The 20,185-nt window shown below is 40.1% G+C and overlaps 3 protein-coding genes across 8 annotated transcripts; 1 reads left to right on the plus strand and 2 right to left on the minus strand.

The window, feature by feature from the left end:
• Positions 1 to 8,340: 8,340 nt before the first annotated feature.
• On the minus strand, positions 8,341 to 10,513 carry LOC105698575 (coiled-coil domain-containing protein 174). The gene is made up of 2 exons (XM_012422934.2): positions 10,389 to 10,513; positions 8,341 to 10,308 (listed from the first exon to the last, which is right to left on the minus strand). The coding sequence occupies exon 2, from the start codon at positions 10,302 to 10,304 to the stop codon at positions 8,493 to 8,495; it is 1,812 nt and encodes a 603-aa protein (XP_012278357.1). The 5' UTR covers positions 10,305 to 10,308; positions 10,389 to 10,513; the 3' UTR covers positions 8,341 to 8,492.
• A 120-nt stretch (positions 10,514 to 10,633) lies between these two features.
• Positions 10,634 to 13,273, plus strand: LOC105698537. Its single transcript, XM_012422864.2, has 2 exons — positions 10,634 to 12,039; positions 12,132 to 13,273. Exons 1-2 carry the CDS (start codon positions 10,851 to 10,853, stop codon positions 12,638 to 12,640), a joined length of 1,698 nt encoding a protein of 565 aa, XP_012278287.1. The 5' UTR covers positions 10,634 to 10,850; the 3' UTR covers positions 12,641 to 13,273.
• LOC105698535 (protein lin-54 homolog) lies at positions 12,681 to 19,824 on the minus strand. Of its 6 annotated transcripts, none has more exons than XM_012422863.2 (14): positions 19,312 to 19,824; positions 18,606 to 18,756; positions 17,921 to 18,336; positions 17,522 to 17,842; positions 17,189 to 17,425; positions 16,893 to 17,102; positions 16,687 to 16,803; positions 16,472 to 16,609; positions 16,138 to 16,380; positions 16,040 to 16,061; positions 15,853 to 15,949; positions 15,247 to 15,490; positions 14,969 to 15,168; positions 12,681 to 14,833 (listed from the first exon to the last, which is right to left on the minus strand). In XM_012422863.2, the coding sequence occupies exons 3-14, from the start codon at positions 18,302 to 18,304 to the stop codon at positions 14,650 to 14,652; spliced, it is 2,397 nt and encodes a 798-aa protein (XP_012278286.1). In that variant the 5' UTR covers positions 18,305 to 18,336; positions 18,606 to 18,756; positions 19,312 to 19,824; the 3' UTR covers positions 12,681 to 14,649. The 6 variants fall into 6 exon arrangements, with proteins under 6 accessions (XP_012278286.1, XP_012278280.1, XP_012278281.1 ...); XM_012422857.2 differs by having other exon boundaries at positions 12,681 to 14,437; positions 14,638 to 14,833; positions 15,853 to 16,061; positions 19,312 to 19,823; XM_012422858.2 differs by having other exon boundaries at positions 15,853 to 16,061; positions 18,704 to 18,756.
• Between the last annotated feature and the right edge of the window lie 361 nt (positions 19,825 to 20,185).

Below are 20,185 nucleotides of genomic sequence, written 5' to 3' on the forward strand. Positions count from 1 at the left end.
ATTTCCGTCTTCCCTGGACAAGATTTTCGGGATTATGGCGATTCTTTAAGGGGATGTGAAAGTGGCATCTGACCCCTCAATCGTTCATACAACTTTTCTTCGAACAGGGCATACAACGCGCATACGGAGCCACAAAATCTCAATTTCATACGAAATGTTTTAAAAATGTCTATAAAGAAATTTCCTAATAAAATTGAAACTTCACGTAGAAAATGTCTCTTCGGTACTATCTTAACACTAGGTTTACGGGGGTTTTTTATATACCTGCTCCTACGAGCATCCGTCAAATTGACGAGTAAACGAATACACGGATTTTCTTTAAAAAATCGATATATTGAAGTTAAGTCTGAATTAAACAACCCTAGGCTTTACGTTTAAATGAATTATTAGTAAGTAAAAAGTCCTTTTTTAAAAATTATCACGGAAATTATTGGAATGCTCGTCCTCTCATCCTCGGAGTCGGAACTAGAAAAAATGCGCATCCTTTTCTTGCTACGACACCCTTTCAAGAAGTTTTCCTCTTCACTATCCGAAGATCCTTCTATCTCTCCACTTTCAATGCAAACTTTCACTCTCATCTTCGCCTTACACTCTCTGCAACGAAGCAAATATATATGGATTGTTTATGAAATTAGCTAGTCCGTCAATTTGACGGGTTTCGTAGAGATAGGTATACCACATACAGATTTAAATAATTAGAAGGCTTAGGAAAAAATAATTGCGTGTACAAATTCTTTAGATGAAACGATTAATTTACGATACAAAAATGGTTAAAATTAATGCTATGGTTTTTTCGGTATTTCTTTTCGAAGTTTGAATTCCGCCAAATTGACGGGTCCCGTAAACCTAATGTTTAAGAAATATTTCTCTGGTCCGATGAAGAATTTTTTTTTCTTTTTCAGTCGATGGAGGAAACCTGGGGAGAACCAGGAGGCACCGGAAAAGCAACCGGGGATCTCCGATAAAAAACCGCGGAACTGATAACCGCTGATGACCGCAGAGGCTGAAGTAAAAAAAGGAACTCCGGATATCAGCGATAGAAATCGCCTTGCTATCCAGTCGGCCACTCCAGAGAGAACGTATTGGATGGTCGCTGATCCTGATCGAAATTGCCGATTCGGAAATTCAATACGAGGTATTGGGGTGCATCGGGTGAACCCTGTAATCCCGCGTAAACGACATACGCGCCACAGGGTCGGCTTCCCAGCGAATCCGACACTTGTGAGAAATGCGAATTGTGAAAAGCACTCCAGACTGGCCCAGCCCAATAAACTAAAAGTTCTAGAATACACGTTAAAACATTGTTTAAACCGTTGACAGTAATAGTATAAACTGCGTAGCAAAAAAAAAAGTCTTTTACTCGTTCCGAGACAAATTCAACGTCGACATAACGTCTATTCTACGTCTATTACGCCATCGTCTCAACCGTGTAACGCGAACGTTGCTTAAGGTGAAGTGAAACACGTCGAGGAACTTGATCAACGTCGATAGAGAAGATTTTTCTAAATGCCTACGTTGCCGACGTTGGTTTTTATATTGACAGCTGGGTCGAATTATATTGTGTATTGTACCAAGTGGCATACTACACCTGTCGTTTTCGTACAATAATTATAAAGAAATCGAAGTAAAACTCCAGAAATCCTCTGGATTCGTGCCTTCTGGGGCCCTAATTGACTGCAGAGGGACCCCCTGCGCCATCTGTGATTTCCAGGTCTATTAAATTTTCACTCCGAGACCTCGTATTACCATCGTTTTAGCATAGAAGCGCATACAACACTTTTTTTGCCCTTATCCCGTTCAAATGCGAGTTTATCGATTACCAGAGTGTTCTAAATTCTCGTAAAATTGTCCTGACCCTTTCGATTCTCATATCAGAGCCTTCGATAATTGTATATCGATCGAAATATGAGAGCTCGACGCCATTTTGGTTCTGGTCTGGACTGAGTTAAAGAATTTTCTTGAAAAATCCAAATTTTCAATGTGTCAGGACAATTCTTAGATGATCAGGAGTGATGTGTCAGTTTCGGACAGTTTGGTCTAATGCCCTTAAAAAAAAGTGTTGTATTCGAATCGACTGATTTGAAGGATGTTTCACTTCACCTTAACGTAGAGGGAAAAAATCCTGGGAGGATGCAGGTTTAATTTTTACCCACTGTTTTGGGTTTATTGGGAAGATGCTCTAGGATCCACCAGGACTCATGAGAGCGTCTCGAGGAACTTCGCCTCGGTTATTCGTCGGAAGTAATTTCGACTTGTGATCTTGATAGTTTCGCAGAGCGATAGTCTAGACGGGAGAGAAAGGCGAAGTTAAAAGAGCTGCGACGACCCTTGACCTGCCTGTGTAATAAAGGAACCTGCCAGTGCAGCCGTGAACTCGTTAGTTTCCTGTCGAGGCGACATTGCACCGATGAACTCTCCTCGTTTTGCTCGCGTTATCGCCCGAGAAAACGCCTCGCGAGTAGTTAAGCCCAGGAAACTGCATCCCACTTGCAGGGACGTTTCGGATGCACCTTTACCGATTCAATGGAGGAGGGAAAAAAGATCCCATTCAACGAACTCTACTCCGCCGTGCAGTTTCTTCACGCGCTGACGAGGGAAAGAAAAAAAAATCCCCCGAAGCGAAATGATATCGCAATTCTATAGGCGTCCACTTGAACTTCCTTTTTATTTACTGAATTCTCCCTTAAAACTAAAGAAGTAATTTCGTCAATCCAAAAAATAATTATTTCACTCGAATTAACTGGGGGAAGTGGGATGCGAAGTTTCTTCGAAATTCAGACGATTTATTTTAATTCGATCGAGTCGAGTCGAATTATTCTTAGGAATTAACGAAGCATTTCTTTGGTTCAATGGATTCTTTATTTTGGTAGGCGGTATGGTACTTTTCCATCGTTAGATGAGGAAAAAAGACGCGTCCTTTTTCTTCCTAACTTCTGGCCCGACGCGCCATTTTCTTTTCCGGATCGCCTCTAAGCACGTTTTGCGATTCCAAGTTGTGCTTCCTCTTTCCCAACGGCGTCCGCATTATGCTGCACCTAATTGCACCCGGTCTCATTAATGCGGGAACTCGTCTTTCGCAATCTCCACGACCGACGGACGCGGCGTTAAAAAGGAAACGATGACGCCCTCCCGGCGTCTCGCCGCCATCTTGGTTTTTCCAGGCGCGAGGAAGAAATAGCGTTCCTACGTCAAGCTACGATTTCTCCTGCGGTCGCTTTCTCTGGAATCGTCGCGACAATTGCAATTACGTGCTTGGGAGAAAAACCGCGATGCGAGGAATAAATATAAACAAAATTGGCAGCATTCATTTCGGGACACTTCCTGCAAAGCAGAGGGACTTTTTTCTCGTGACGCCATCTTGTCACGCGATCCACATTCCTCGAAGACAACGGCTATTTAAAATCATTCCCTCTTATCAGAAGCTCATTACGCCTCGCTTTACCTAAGTGATATCTTGAGGAAATAGACAAAGTCGATAAGTCGACTTTTCGAGGGAATTTCCTCGATCCCGGTACATGATAACGAAAATAGTGAACACGGTTATGTCGGGATTTAGCGGGATTTTAGAAACGTTCATTTGTGCCCATAATTATGAAAGTGGTCTAAGTCATATATTTTTTGTTTCGAAATTACATTGAATTAATTTCGTTTGAAATAATATGCCGTGAAATAACTGATAAACTCATTTTTTTTTTCAATTTTGACTCAGACCACTTTCATAATTATGGGCACATTTATCCCAAGGAAATCGACTCGCCTATTTCGACCGCGCTTGCGTCGGTAATAACGAGCGACGAAAGACACTCATTACTCCCCTCGAAACGGCGGGAAATATTTAACGGGCATCGCAGAAACGTTGATTTCACCTTTCAAATTCATAATTTCAATCACGGCCACGCCACGTTTCCGCCGAGCATGGATTCAATCTCAGCCTTCTTTCCCTGCCACAAAGCTTGCGCCGGAAGTAATAAGAAGAGGGAGAATCCCTCTCGTCCCGACGAAAGTAAAAAATCTCCATAAATTAAACGTTTGAGGGGTACCGTGGGAATAATAAGAGCCTGATTCGAGGCACGATTTAAGGTGAGGTGAAACATCCTTCAAATCAGTCGATTCGAATACAACACTTTTTTTTAAGGGTATTAGACAAAGCTGTCCGAAACTTTGACACATCACTCCTGATCATCTAAGAATTGTCCTGACACTGATTAAAAATTTGGATTTTTCAAACAAATTTTTTAACTCAGTCCAGACCAGAACCAAAATGGCGTCGAGCTCTCATATTTCGATCAATATACAATTATCGAAGGCTCTGATATGAGAAAAGAAAGGGTCAGGACAATTTTGCGAGAATGTAGAACACTCTGGTAATCTATAAACTCGCATTTTAACGGGATAAAGGCAAAAAAAGTGTTGTATGCGCTTCTTTGCTAAAACGATGGGAATACGAGGTCTCGGAGTGAAAATTTAATTGACCTGGAAATCACAGATGGCGCAGGGGGTCCCTCCGCAGTCAATTAGGGCCCCAGAAGGCACGAATCCAGAGGATTTCTGGAGTTTTACTTCGATTTCTTTATAATTATTGTACGAAAACGACAGGTGGAATATGCCATTTGGTACAATACACAATATAATTCGACCCAGCTGTCAATATAAAAACCAACGTCGGCAACGTAGGCATTTAGAAAAATCTTCTTTATCGACGTTGATCAAGTTCCTCGACGTGTTTCACTTCACCTTAATTCTTCCAAAGATCCTCTGGAGTGGAGATGAAAGTGGTCCGATACAATATACATACATGTGAATACTAATTAAGAGAAAAAAATTTCTAAAAGTGGTACGGTACAATGTAAATATAAACGATACAATAATCATTATATAGAAGAAAAAGAAATGACGAAGGACTTACCCTTCGCAGGTTCGTCGAGGTGGCTCTTCCGAGTCTACGGATTCGCGAGACCCTGCGACCGGAAGTCGACCCTTCGGCGATGCGACGAATCAGCGGAAAGTCGTCCTCGACCTCCTCGTCGGTTTCGCTGCCGTTCCGGCGACTGTTCATACACAGCCTGTACTCCGTGGCGTAATTTTTCCCCGCCATTTTTGACGCAAACGACACAAAGCTCCTCGAATGAAATTTAATACTCGCGTGCCTGTCCTTCCGGAGTTTCCTCGTCTTCTGCCCCCTCCTCGAGGATTTAAAACGAACCGCTGAACAAAAGAACATAAATCGAATGCGCGGCCATGTTTGCGCCGATTAGGACGCCCAAAGTGGAATTCGTTACGGTGGGAAGATAACGATGAAAATTAAATATTAATACCATTTGGGGCAGGCTCTAACAAGGAAGGTACCTGAGGTGTCCCCCTCCGATTTTGTTCATTTTTAAATATGTTATACAGGAGTAAAACCTAAGGGACTCGTGTTTTTTTTTTATCGGCGGATAAACACTTTTAGGGGGTGAAATCTCTTTCCCAAAGGCGTAAGCATTATGCTGCACATCACTTAAAAATAAAGAAGTAATTTTGTCAATAATAAAAATAATTATTTCACTCGAATTAACTGGAGGAAGTGGGATGCGAAGTTTCTTCGAAATTCAGACGATTTATTTTAATTCGATCGAGTCGAGTAATTATTCTTAGGAATTAACGAAGCATTTCTTTGGTTCGATGGGACGGGTTTCGTAGAGATAGGTATACCACATACAGATTTAAATAATTAGAAGGCTTAGGAAAAAATAATTGCGTGTACAAATTCTTTGGATGAAATGATTAATTTACGATACAAAAATGGTTAAAATTAATGCTANGATTTTGTTCATTTTTAAATATGTTATACAGGAGTAAAACCTAAGGGACTCGTGTTTTTTTTTTATCGGCGGATAAACACTTTTAGGGGGTGAAATCAGGCTCCAAAGTTGACTGTTTCATATAGAAGCACTCGACCGATTTTCATGAAACAACCGTCAAAATGTAGGGAATGAAGAATTATGAAACATGCATTTGGAGTTTCTCGAAGACATTCATTTTTAAGGGGTGAACCACCCCCTTATGCGAGCAGTAATTGTTCTATCCAAATGAAACTTTTTTTGTATTGTTCTGGTCTATAAATTAACGACGTCATTATTGCCGTCATGTCTCCTTATATACTACTTCGTGGCTAAAACGAAGCGTCCGTGAATTCCACTTCAGACGGGAGCGCGACGCGGCGAATCGAAACGGGAAATAAATTCAATCTCGAAGAAACCTCTCTCCGCCTCCCGACAATACGAAAGATGTAAACGCGATTCCATTGGTTTCCCATTCGCTCGCTCGCGCTGGAATCGCAGCTCCCGAAAATAGCATCGATTGCGCATCTAGGCTCGCGACAACCCGCGGAAGTAACTTTTCCCGGCAGCGCTCGACGCGCAACGGCTCGGCGGGGAATTAAATCCCACACGGCCGCTAATTAAATTCCTACGCAAGTTGTTAGCATTCCTCCGCCTAGTCGTCCGCACTTTCGCTCTTTCCAGTTTCCATGAAAGCCCAAAACCGGGGATTTCCGGACGCAGGAGAGCGCCCTCGATCGCCGACCTTAACGCCATCCTGGATAATAAAGTCGCGCGATAATGTCCGAACGGGCAATCTACATATTCATATTCGTTGGCACGGTTTCGAGCGCGCCTCGTGGTGTCGTTGCAAATTAGCCAGGCTATATGCCGCCGGCACTCGGTCGCAATTACCCAGGCCGAGTTATTTTCGAAAATAGAGGGATATTAAACACCGGATAAACGCGCCACGCGTACGGAACGTAGGAACGCACTCCTAGATGGCGCCACCACCGCGGAGAAAATTTTAAACTCTCATCGGGGGACGATTAGAGTTCGAAAATTCTCGGTAACATTAAATTGGAGAAGGTAACTGTGAAACATACCGTAAGTTACCGGGAACATTGAGAATTTAAGAGAACGTTAATTTTGTTATTTATACTTTAGGTTTCTTCGTTTAAATAACTTCTTTTTTCAATCAACTTCAAAGTTCAAGCTATAGAGTAATAATTACTATTAGAAAATATTGATTATAGGGTCGTATTTACCTCCAGCCAAAAATATTCACGTATGTACAACTTCACGGAAAATTTCATGCCATTTGTTTCAAATGAACTAATATTTCATTCTGCGAAGAAGCGAATAGGAGGTTTTTATTGGCTACGGAGAACGTACAACGGAAATTCCCCTCTACGATGTTTCTCTATAGCTAATCGAAACCTCTCGTTCGCTCTGTTGAAAAATCCAAATTCTCATAATTTCTCGATAAAAAAGGCTTTGGAGAAGTTACCGGGAATTTCTCTTCGTTTCTGACGTAACTTACTGGATTTAGAACTCTAGACTCCCCATGTCCACCGTGGCGTAATTAAAATACCCTAAGTAATTTACGCATTTTTTTTTACAGTAAATTACCAGATACTTTAGGAATTTCATACGTCATGTAAATTATACAAGTATGGGACGTTATGTTTCCGCAGTTCCTGATACGCTTAAAATTCAAGATTTTCTCCGAAATGTATGGAAAACTGGAGAACTGGAAAACGTAGCGGAGTAGTTGGTTGGAGTAAAGAACCTTGGCGGGTTATGCCTTGTACTTGCCCTGAAACTCCACCAAGCCTTTTCAACCCGTAAACCAGCGCCACGGTAGGTTTAGGAAATAAAAATGGTTTCGCTAAGCCGATCGCCCCTCGTGATGGATATATGGTGGAGTTTCAAAATTGAAGGGTACGATCGTGGTTGGAGCACATCGGACGCACTATTTTTTTTAACGGAATTTCTCATGGAATTGCCTGAATCATTAACACACTTTCGTTCCATGGTGAATCCGAAGATTGACCAGGGATCCTGGGTGCTGTGGAGGAATCAAGGAATGCTATCTTGCGCGCCACTTCGATATTCGAACGCCCTTTCCATTCGGTCCGGATGTTTCTGATTGTAGGGAAGGATGAGCAGAAACTCGAACCGACTTCGACGGCGAAGTGCTCGCGCCGGGAAACTGGGTCGCCGGTCGGATCGGCGTCGAGCTGCGGAAAATAGAAGCGGAGGAGGAGGAGCAGCAAGTGAAAGGAGATAGCCACCTTTCACCTCATGGCTGAGCGTTACCAAGCGATTGTCGGATGCTGGCTGAGTGTTTATCAAATGCTATGCTAAGCACAGAGTGCTTATCAAATGCTAAGTATAAACACGCTCGAATTGGCAGCTGTTATCGTGGTGGGACCTGGGAGATCGTGGTCTCCAATAGTTCGAGACCAGGTCTGCTAATAGCTGCGGCGTGGAATTTAATTAAGATTGAATTTCTCCTTCCGATGTTCGTAAAACTAAATGACACTCTATTCATATTTTATTTATGACATATTTTCAAGTTATATTAATTTAGAGTGAGAATACTTATCAGCGCGCATATGTTCTGTAGAAACAGAAATACGGTGACACATCTGTACAATTGAAAAAGATGGTATAATACGATAGGCACGATCAACGGTTATTCTTCTGTTCAAACTTCTCCCGCAGAAACCTCAGTCCGGCTAATATCTTATCTTCGTCGGGAACATGTCTCGATGAAGACTCACTTGTAGGGTATGCAACATTTCTTGAATCACTGATTTCAGAACTTGTATCGTTAAGGGATAACTGTGAAGAACTTGAAACGACGCATTGGCTTGTAGGAATGTCCGGCGGTGTGCTGAGTACAAATTCTTCCGGGAGTGGCACTTCATAATTTGGATCGTAAGGACTTTTTCTTTCTTCCTGATGCGTTATATTCACGGACCGAACAATATCAGGATCACTTGAACAACTGGCTGGAGGAGTAGAAACTTCGGGTAAATCTTGCTTCGCACCAACAGTTGAAGCGGATAAATAAATAGAAGCAGGTGTAACGATTTCTTCGGTATCTGGGAGCATCGATGTTTGTGCAATATTTGCTAAGTCACTATTTACAGTTACAATGCATTCCTTATTGTCTACTACAGTTTCATCGTCCATTTTACAGTCAGGCATTTCTGGCTCATTGCTAATTCCATCGTGACTCTCGTCACCACAGGACTCATCCACGTTAACTTTGTTACTATTTTCTAAATATCCTCCCTTCTTGAAGTTACTATATATAGGCCCGAATTCTTTCTTACGATCCTCTCTTCGTTCGTGGACCCATTCCTCTTGTGACATCTCATACCAGGTTCGCTTGTTCAAAAGCTTGCCAAATGCTTTTACTTTCTCCTCGACTGCTTGCAGACTGTCGGGAGATGTCTTTTCCGATTCAGTTCTCTCCATGGTAGCGCTAGTGGATGAGATGTCTGTTAATCTTTGGTTTACTTCTGTTTCTCCTTGCGGAGCACTGTCAATTTCTGGAACATCCGATGGCTTGCTCTGTGAATCCTCCAATTCCACTGATGTCGGTTCGGCAGGTAAACCAGCTCGAATTCTCTGACGTATTCTCGCTGCTTTCAACCGGTTTTGCTCCATTTTAGACTTTAATGTTTTAAGCTCTGTCATTTCTTTCTGCTTTTGCTTGGTCTCTTGCCTAAGTTTATTTAGATTTTCTTGTTGCTTTGCTCTGACCTCCTCGTCTTGTGAGAATGCATAATATCCAACGCCGTGTGTTCTGGCTTCATTAAAGAGAACATCCTGATAATGTATATCCTGCTTATCGGAAAGACGAACCATTTGTTCTTCCCACTTTTTACGCATTAATGCAATATCAGGTTCCTGTACAACGTTTGCAAGAGGAGCATCCCTATCGATGTGGTCGTCATCATTTTCAGATTTGGGTTTTTTCATAATTTCATTCTTCACAAAATTATCTTTGGCTTGCATCATTGGCAAGTCACGGCGCAGGCATTTTCTTGTACGACCGAAACAATCCTCATATTCAACCCATTCATCCTCTGGATCAGAAGGATCGTCCGACATGACTTCATCTATCGCATCATCGCTCTGTTCTTCCTCAGACTCATAAGGTTTATTAGCAAAGTCAACAAGGCAATGTGGATTAACGTTTTTACGTGACCTTCGCAAAGTATCGTATAACCTTGATTTTGCTTCTAGCATCAGCCTGGATTTTTTATGGGCTTCGATATCTTCCACATCGACCGGTTTAACAGCATCGTCTTCACGGTCTCTCTTCTTTTCCTTAGTTCGTTTTGTTTTAACCTTTGGGGCTGCTGGGTTGTGAAAATTTTCGTTCTTTTCCTTCGCATCTTTCACCTCTATTTGTTTCTTTAGTAATTCCGCTTTAAGTCCCACCAAAGAGGAAAAATTTACGTTTATCCTCTTCGTCGTGTTCATGATTCTAAAGATGCACTCATGAATTGTTATTAACGGCGGTTAAAACAATTGGTTAATGTGACAGAAGCTATAAAATAGAGTTACCATTTTACTTGTACCGTTTCTTCTTCAGTATTCGCGGAATTTCAGGAAATTTCGACGTGATACTGCGAAACTCTGTGGAAGACGACTGCAGATAATAATTTGACATAACCTATTCTCGTACAAAGTTTTATTGTAAATATATACACCTCAGTACTTTAGGTGTGTTCCAAAATGTTATTATATCTCTTCTCGACCAATGCGTCACGAAACGAGGTAAACTAGAATGGACTTTCAGTTCTGTATACGTAGATAGTTCATGATTAACCTCTCAAACATCACTGAGAAAAACTGGGAGATTTTCTTCATAAAAATTCACCGCCGTTCTCAGATCAACGTGGTGACCGCAGTCATAACCTCCAATATTAGGTTTTTTCACAAGTTAATGGCATTCGCTAGTTCGAATCTCAACGTGATTATTAAAGGATCAACTTTATAGAGATTTTACTTACTTCGACAATTAATATGACGAGATTTGCAAGGGCTAAAGGATCAAAAGCATCGAATGAACGCGTACCGGACGATGGGACCCCATGGCACGTCATGAAACAGCAGCTCCAAGATTCCTTAGCTGGAACAAGTACCACAGTGAAACCGAAAACTGCTAAACAATTATTGGAGGACAAGAGCGAACTGTTTTACTCTACCTCACGTGGAAATGTTAATAATACTTGGGCGGATTTTGAAGAGGCAAAATCAAAAAGTAGTAAATCCAAGAACATCGCAAACACAGATACTATAACATCTATGGGCAGCAAGAAAGAAAAGAAATTGATTGAAGTACAGCAGAGTAACGATTCGATAGAACAAGGTCTAAAAAAAAATGTCAAACATAAATTTAAAAAAGATAATATTAATATTACGAGCGATGCAAATATTAAAGTCAACGAGAAAAAATTGAATTCAGAATGTCATGTTACGGATGTAGTATCTAAATATCCTAAAGAAAAATCCAAAAAGAAGAAAATGAAAAGTATTGTAACTAACGATGGTAAAATTGTTACTGGGGATAACATGGTTGATACAAGTTCGAATAAAATTAAGTCTGAAGAAACTTGCGGCGTAAATGAAAGTAAGACAAACAATACCGTTAATGAAAAGAAACGCAAGAAAAGGAAAAGAGAAGCAAGTGAGATCGATCGAGGTAATAAGAACATAGAGAAACCTAATGGAAAAACTGACGTATTTATGGGAAAACGTAGCAAACGTCAAAAACGGAACCTAAAACAGAAGGAGAAACGTTTGCTGAATAATCAGGTTCCTGATACAAGACGAGAAACTACAGAATCTAAAGGTTTCGATGTTGCAGACAATAATTGGAACAATTATATCAAATCTGGGAAACAAGAAAAGACCATAAATGGCACTAAACCAGTATTCAATAAACGAGAGGTTTCGGAACACGGATCTTATAATGGCAAAAATGGTCATGTCACTAGGAAATTTCCCCAGGATAACAAGACTGATAATAACAAAAGGAAAGCCCCAAAAATTCGTGACGACAAGGAGCACAAAAGAAGAAAACCTGATTTAGAAGAAAATACTGTCATTATTAATGGTAGAGGGATACAAATTGTTCCGTTTGATAGGTTTCCAGTTTTGAAGGAAGATGCAGAAAGACTAAAAGCACTTAGGCAGGAAATGATAGCTAAAGGTATGACATCTCTTTTTAAATTATTAAATCTTGGTCTTTCATATTCATTTCACTTAAATTGTATTCAACTTCACCTTTTCTTTTCCCCCCAGGAATTCCTCTTTCTGAAATCAAAGCTGCAATGAAATTAGAAAGAAGAAAAGCTGAGAAGGCATTAGCACGGGTGAGAAAACAGGCTTGCTTCCATTGTCGCAAAGGAGGCCACAATTTGTCGGATTGTCCAGAACTCGATCAAGACGATGGAAGCGGAATTTGTTATAAGTGTGGCTCAACGGAGCATACCCATTTCGAGTGCAGAGTGAAGAAGGGAGATGAGTTTGGATTTGCAAAATGTTTCATTTGTCGGGAACAAGGACACATTGCTAGACAATGCCCCGATAATCCAAAGGGACTGTATCCGAACGGCGGAGCATGCAAAATATGTGGAGATGTTACGCATCTCAAAAAGGATTGTCCAGACTTGGAAAAAGAAAAGCAAGAGAAGATAATCACCATCGATACGATTAAGAACAATACCCTAGAATGTTTAGAGGAGGACGTTGCGAAGAAAGATTTAAATCCAGAAGAAAATAAGTCAAAAAGCAAGGTCATCAAGTTTTAGGCAGGTGCGTGAAATTTTCCGTAATAAATGTTCCATCAACAAATGGGAATTCAGGATTTATTGAAGATTACATGACTCGAAAATGTATGTACACACACGCACACTCCTGCCTGTAAAAGACCTTTCTCTAAGCCACTTTTGAACAGTGAATATTGACATTAAGCAGATACAAGAAATACCGTCGCAACTTTACAGTCTTTCTATCCACTTTTGTACATCTTCCTGGAAATCCAATTTCATATCCAATAATGTACATTAGATCGAATCGTTTCAAGTATTTGAAACATTTTTGGAAAGTCTTATGCGTGACTGTGACAAATTTCATAATTCTTCATCGAGTGCATTAAACAATATTACAAGTGATCGATTTAACCATTGCATATGCAGGATCACTTTTAAACATAACTGGCAATGTGATGCTAATCTACAATTTATTATACAGCTATTACTGCACTTTCTCATTCTCGAGAAAAAAAATTATCGATGCAGTATCTAAGCACCGACTGCCTTAATTTCTGTTTGTACCCTCAAGATACTATGATTTGTCCGTAGACCATTTGTAAATAATGTATTTTAAGAAAAATACCATTAACTGTAAAATACAAATGCTATGAATATATATCTATATATATACTTGTATTTTCACCTATTTTACATTTGTCCTTAAACTACTCTTTCTATATATAATATATAAATTCTATTCATTTCTCATATTAGTTCGCCACATATATTTCACGAAGTTCTATTATCATTCTGCGATACATACAGATGCTGTTATTGCAATGAATTACTTTTGTGCATAAGAAAAAAAAAAACTATATGCCTTTAGTCTAGGAATTCGCTTAAACCAAAACATGTTTCCATCTATAATTCAAACACGTCTACCCATAGAAAATCGGATCGGATTTTAAATGAGTACATTCTCAAGTAAATGTACAAAACAACGCCGCGTAAAGGTACGACTAATATTTGGAGAATTTCGTCAAAATAATTCACTCGACATATCCTTTATCGATCCCAATTCTCTTGACCGACCACGAAATTCTAAATACATATCGTTTACTTTATTTCTTCCCCACTACAGTGGAACTATACATATTACGGTAAACTATGGTTTTCACTGCCATACTCATTTTACCATTAGAAAGATGAACAATATCTGCATTTACGATTCCCTAGGAAACTGTACATGTACTCTAGTTTATACAATGCGAAAATGCAGAGATACTGCGATCAGACAGGGAGGTGCAATTCCTGGCAAATAACTATGTCTATCTCAGTGAAATGATATGACTTTATCAAACCCATTTACCTATTATCAAAGGATCAATAATCACTATATATATATAACGATCGAAATAAAAATAGCCTTTTTACTCTCTTGCATAATAAATATTTCCCGCAGCTTCTCAAGTGTAGAATGTTCAAATTTAACTTATAAACGCTCTCTGTCATAATTAATGGATTTTTTGACAACGATGCTTCTCCAAGTGCTGCGAAAGTGATGTCAAAGGACCGAACACAATGTCAATTTGCAGTAACTTTCGCCATCAGGATTCCAAATAAATTAAAAGTGAGGCTTACAACTAAATATTTCTCAATGTCTGTAACGCTAAATAATTTGTTTATACTTAATACTCCAGGCACCCTCTTTGACTAAGACTCAGCTACCCTCGTATCTATTTAAAATTCCTCTTACATACGTTCTAAGAAAATAAACATAAGAAATAGCACTTTTTGTACAGCTCGAACCCAACGTCTCGTTGCGTTGTAATCTTGACAATATCCAAATCACTCCTGCAAAATAGTAAGTAGCACACACGTGACAATCTTTAGTATGTCCCTTTCCCTTTAAAATGACACTCAAAAAAAAAAATCTCCAGCAGCGATCAGTAGTGATTTCTGACACTTCCTATTTTTCTACCTAAATTGAATCGAGTGTTTCTAAGTTTACAGGTTTCGAATGTATCTGTAACAACACGACTGAAGTGCCTTACCAGATGCACCTGCTAGGTAGCTTCTGCTTTGTGTGCTGATTCTATAATTTCCTTCAAACATCTTCCGAACTCTTCGATTATTAATCTCTGTGATGTCTCATCATCTAACATGTTACGTTCCGCCTCGTCTGCTTGTGCCATCAAGCATTGGCAGGTCATTTCAACTACTTTATCGGTTAGAAAGTTAAATGGTTGCCTGTAATAAAAGCAAATACATTTACACATGACCTATAAACATATGAAAACTTTATCAAACGATTCATTAGAAAAAAAAAAAAAAATATATGTTAACAGCAAAGAAACTGCACTTAATATAAATGGAGATATTTACCGTGCACCAGTGTTCGATGTAGCAGGCGGTCTAAATGTTACTTCGGACAATTGTTGCAATTTGGCCTTATTCAAACTAAGCTGTGCCGTTCTAACTTCGGCAGCTTCTGCGAGGTCCTTCAGAGACTTCTTTTCCAAACTTGGTTCCTCTATATTGCGGCAACCTATGCACTTACAATTAGCTGAACACGGAATTTTCGCCTGGAAAATAGAAATAAATTATTGTAGAATAAATAAAGTTACATCGAACCCGATAAAACAAAACGCATATTCTCGCACCTCGTAACACTCGCAGTAATTCTTCAAGCAGCCACTGCGTTTGCAGTTGCAGCCTTTATTATGTCTTCTAATATCATCACCAGTCTCTCGGCCTTTGCCAATCTTAGGTCGGAAAGCGTTTGGATTCCGTTCTAAGCAGGACTTAATAGCTCGTTGGCGTTCCTCTTCGTTCCCCAGATTGTTGGAACAGTTGTTACAGTTACACATGTGACAGAATTCCCCATTCGCGAAACAATCGCAGTACCTGACGAAGAACATGTTTAGAGGTTAACTCGGGACAAGTTCACGGAAAATTTAATATCACCGCTGTTATGACAGTATAAAACGAATATATGATCTAAAGGCATGCGTATTCTACACCGTATTTTTCTAGATTCCTAGACTGTCTATTTTTTTAAATGGAATATTGACAAAAGAGTAAGCCATTCTACACAGCAAATGCAACTTCAGGAATACGCTTGAAAACAAGTGAATATCAATAGTCCGGCAAGTTTAAACAATGCTGCATAGACGGAATATTATATACTCTGTTTCCATATTTTTTGTAACTTTATTTTACGATATTTCTATATTTTTTATATTTTAATTAAAGAGATATTTACTCACAGCTTCAGACATTGAGATTTGGTGCAATTGCATGGTTTCCTCGGTCGGATTCCATTAGGTTCGATATTAGAAAATGACCGCTGTGAACTTTTCGTCTCTGGAATGGTTCCGAGGGATATAGTATCTAAAGAATCTTGAAAACTTTGCGAGCTGCTCAACAGACTTGACGCTGATTGCTGAGATTTACCTTTCGAGTCGTCGGTGTGTTGCTACAAATAAGAAGTTACCAATGTTATATATCATGATAATATTTTAGTGACATGTTTCATCGACAGAGATTTTTACCTGTTGTTGAAGATACTGGGCTGGAAGAACAACAATATTACCAACATTAGGATTCGTGGAAAGAACCGCTTGGCCCGACGCTAGCTGACTTAAAGCCGATGCTGGAATAGCTACGGCATTCTTCGACTGATTACTAACTGTAGTTGCAGCTGGAATCAACAACCTCTGAGTATTTGTTGATAATGTTGCCTTCGGTGCCACAGTCCTCAGAGTTTGATTACTGCCAGTATTTAACGGAACAACCTAATATAACCAGCAAGATCGAAACATTACATTTGTTATTCTAAGGCTAATTAATTTTAACCTTGTAATCATTTTATTTACAGGCACTAACCTTAACAATCTGTTGTTGACCTGCAATTTTCTGAGCTACTCCAACCGTTTGCAGAGTAGTTTGAGATTTAGACTTGCCAACAGTCACTACATTGGTCGTATTCGAAGCTGGTGTGCTTACTAATCTTACATATTGCACCTGACATATGAATAATTTAAACATTACACTGATTGAAGAGTAGAAATATTAATACATATATTTAAAAAGTGACAAACCTGACGCCCTGGCATTTGTATTTGATGTATTTGGTTTCCGCCAGATACGATACTCTGATTAGCTGGTATCCTAATTACTTGTCCACTGCCAAGAACCGTTCCAGGCTTTAAGGAACTCTGAAAAGCCACGATTTAAACAAAAATTCGTGATTAAATAATAAATCTTAAGATTCTTTTCAGAACCTCAGAACGAGAAATCAAAATACCTGTCTAATGATAACTTTCTGTGGATTCTGTTGAACAGCTGTCTTATTTGTGATAGTCTGAGAATTGGAGATCGCCGTAGGCTTCACCTGAGACGTCATAGTCGGAGCTGGTAGGATTTTCGCTGGAGACTTTACTACGTTACTTGGAACTATTGTCATTTTTGATGGTTGTGTAGATGATGACTGCACCAATTTATTCACAATAATCCCCTAATAAAGGAGGAATTCGGTTTTAAACACAAATTTAAAAATGACATGACATCAAAATTAAACTCAATTTTTAAAGGTATCTATACCTGCTGTTTTTGTGGCGCCGATGGTAGAATGTGTTGTACTTTGCTGGACGTAATTAACCCCATCTGTTGAGCCTGCGCTAGTGTTATTGTTTTTGTCGGGGTTGGAACATTTTGGTTCCCAGCGTTATTACTTAAAAACTTAATTGTTTGTTGTTGATTATCATTCTGTGATGACGCTATCAAAACTTGCTGACCAGGCTGTGTTTGACCTCCCGTTAATATCATTTTTGTATAAACCTAAAGAATAGAATGTATTTTCAAAGTTTAAATCTGTCAAGGTCCACTAGCGAGTACTTCGGAGTAAGAAAATTTTAGTTATTAGCCTTTGCTTACATTTCTATTTTGTTGCCCCGTTTGTGCAGGTCGCTTCATTGTCGATTGTATTCCTTTAACACCCTGAACAGCACTGACAGCTGTATTACTTGCTTGGCTCGTTGCCATCACAGGTTTAGTTCCTTGCGCCGATCTTAATTGTACTATATTACCATCGGTTGACTTAGCCGTTATCAAAGTTTGAGCTAAAGATTGTAACTGACCAGCTGAAGCACTTGCCGGATGAGAAATTTTCAAAATTTGACTGGTGCCTTGACCACTCGCAGGAGAAACAATCATGATAGATTGACTCTGCGACGTTTGACATGCATTAGGTTTAACCTGAAGTGAAATTATCGAATAAAAAATAAAGAAGGTATACACAAAAGCAATTACTACTAGATAGAATAAACCACTCACTTGTATTGCAGAGACAGGAACTCTCTGTAACGTTGGCTTAGTCTGAAATATGATATTTTGACTATTCTGATTTGCCGCAGTATAAATAATCTGTTCTTCTCTAACTTCATCGGAAACGTCTGTCATTTCCACATCAGGCACGATGGTTTCTTCCTCGTTGCGTTCAATAACCAATTGATCCCCTTCTCTCGTCATAACTTCCTCCGCATTCATACATTCCAGCTCAGCTTCGATATTTGCAAAAGCTTCAAAATCATTGGAGGTATATTGCTCGGCATTGTGCGACAGAGACAAAGCGCTAAGATCGTTATCTCCGAGCGTCCTCGAATCCAGAGCCAGTGGTTCAACCAGAGCCCGAGCACCTTGCGTTTTATTGACAGACATTACGTGACTAATTCTTGGATGTTAGTTCCTTACTAAAACATAAAACGAGTAATTAATTCGACGAATCGGCACTCCGACCGAGTACTCGATAAACTAACATCCCATAGAAAACCAGAGAAAACTTGCAATTGAACATGGGCATCTGCCTCGAACTGTGTTTACATGACCAACTTTAACGCTAGAACGACCAGCAGATTTTTCTGAATATGAAGAGCCATTTGAAACAAGTCATTTTGACCCGTCTTGGTAGTTCTAACGTTAATCAACTACATGCTCCAATACTTGGCGAAGACCCACTTACATGGTTAGGTTAGAAATTCTGGGCTCATCGGGGTTAATTTTTAAGTAATTCCCACGCAACGCTAGCGCAAGATCTCAAAAATCATCGTAATACCGTACCGAGACGCTCTCGCTATTTCCCGAGAGGAGACAAGTAAACTCGTTCATTGGACCTGGATTTAAAAATTCAAAAATTCAAATACTTGCTATCTGGATCGACGTTCTTCATTTTTCGGCCACGACGAGGCCGCGCCGCGCACCATCCGAAATCATATGCGAGCGATCTGGCGCTGACTTTTCAAAATCAAAACGCGAACATTCGAACGCTCGGAGGAAATTCGAAGCGCAATCAACTGAGGCACATTAGCGCCATTTATTGCTCGAACGCGCCATTTTCCGTCCAGCGAAGTTCCCCGTCCGTCTAACGCTTCCCAAAGAGGTTAACTCGGCCGACACTCCGAGGTTTATCAGAAATCCGATTCGAGAAGACAAGGCGCGCGAGGCGACGCGAAACACGATTCGAAAACGCGTCAAATATCACTTAGGGACGAACTTAACCTACAATTCAGGCATCCGTACGAAGTGTATAGAGTGGCGGGTGGGGGCGTGCCACGGAATGCGCTTCCCCGGGGCAATGACACCTTCGTTACCCGGAGAATTGAATCGCACGGCTAATCGGACGTCGTTCTATCACATTATCAGGAGATTTTCGAAAATCGCGAGCGTACCTGAACGTCTTCTTGGTTTCTCGAATTTGTTCAAAATCACGCGCCCACCATTGCTGTCCCAGAGTGCACTGCGGCTCGTTGTGTATAAACAGACCCAAAGGTCGTTTCTCTCCTAAACGGCGTATTACCGGAAAACCGTTCGATTTTTCCGAAATCGCAATCCTCTCAAGCCTCGACGCCACCGTCTTCAAGATCTCCTCAACTCGAGAAAATCGCGCGCAAAGCGGGCCTATTATTTCAAGCACTTTGCAAACTTCGATTTCGCCATATTTTGCCCTTCCGCGGCTAAACACGTCAGCCTATCAGCGCCATCTTCGATTAATCGAATCGAACCAATATAAACGGTCTCGCGTTCTCAATCTGTACCCTAATGCGTTGATAAAATACTAATACCGAAGAGAATATTCCATTTGCGAATGTTTAGCGATATTTCGACTCTAGTTGAAGCCCTGGCAGAATATTGACGGTGTCCTAAATTAGACGTGGAAATTAGATTCGATATCGAATCACCAAGGGGGCTGTACTCCTTTTCAAATAGAAAGTCAGTAAAGCTTGCCGTAATAGATTAGCTTGCCATACATCGTAGTCGATCTCGGTCGAAAATAAAATCGGACGTAATTTCCCATATTCTATCTCATATTTCCCTTAAAAGATTAGGTGATAAGGCGGAAGTGAACCCTTGTCCGCTATTAATAAACGTTGCCGCCGCCATCTTACGGCAGTTTATCGAACCCACGTTTAAATGTCCGACGTTCCACAAAACGGAGGATTTTCATTGGACGATGCTTTTGTCACGCAAGAATTCATTAGAAATTCCTGTTCAACGTTTCCTCTAATTTTCCATTTCTTGGTCTTGAATAAATTACTCCTTAGA

This window comes from Orussus abietinus, unplaced genomic scaffold (genome assembly GCF_000612105.2).
Source record: "Orussus abietinus isolate OABI.00-Male unplaced genomic scaffold, Oabi_2.0 scaffold226, whole genome shotgun sequence".
In the NCBI taxonomy this organism is placed as follows: Eukaryota; Metazoa; Arthropoda; class Insecta; order Hymenoptera; family Orussidae; genus Orussus; species Orussus abietinus.

Coding starts and splice junctions, on each gene's coding strand:
- LOC105698537 (XM_012422864.2), top strand. CDS start 10,851: ATGACGAGATTTGCAAGGGCTAAAGGATCAAAAGCATCGAATGAACGC. Junction 12,040..12,131: donor GCAGGAAATGATAGCTAAAG/GTATGACATCTC, acceptor TTTTCCCCCCAG/GAATTCCTCTTTCTGAAATC.
- LOC105698575 (XM_012422934.2), bottom strand. CDS start 10,304: ATGAACACGACGAAGAGGATAAACGTAAATTTTTCCTCTTTGGTGGGA.
- LOC105698535 (XM_012422859.2), bottom strand. CDS start 18,304: ATGTCTGTCAATAAAACGCAAGGTGCTCGGGCTCTGGTTGAACCACTG. Junction 16,610..16,686: donor TACAAATGCCAGGGCGTCAG/GTTTGTCACTTT, acceptor TTCATATGTCAG/GTGCAATATGTAAGATTAGT. Junction 14,834..14,968: donor ACATCGAACACTGGTGCACG/GTAAATATCTCC, acceptor CTTTTATTACAG/GCAACCATTTAACTTTCTAA.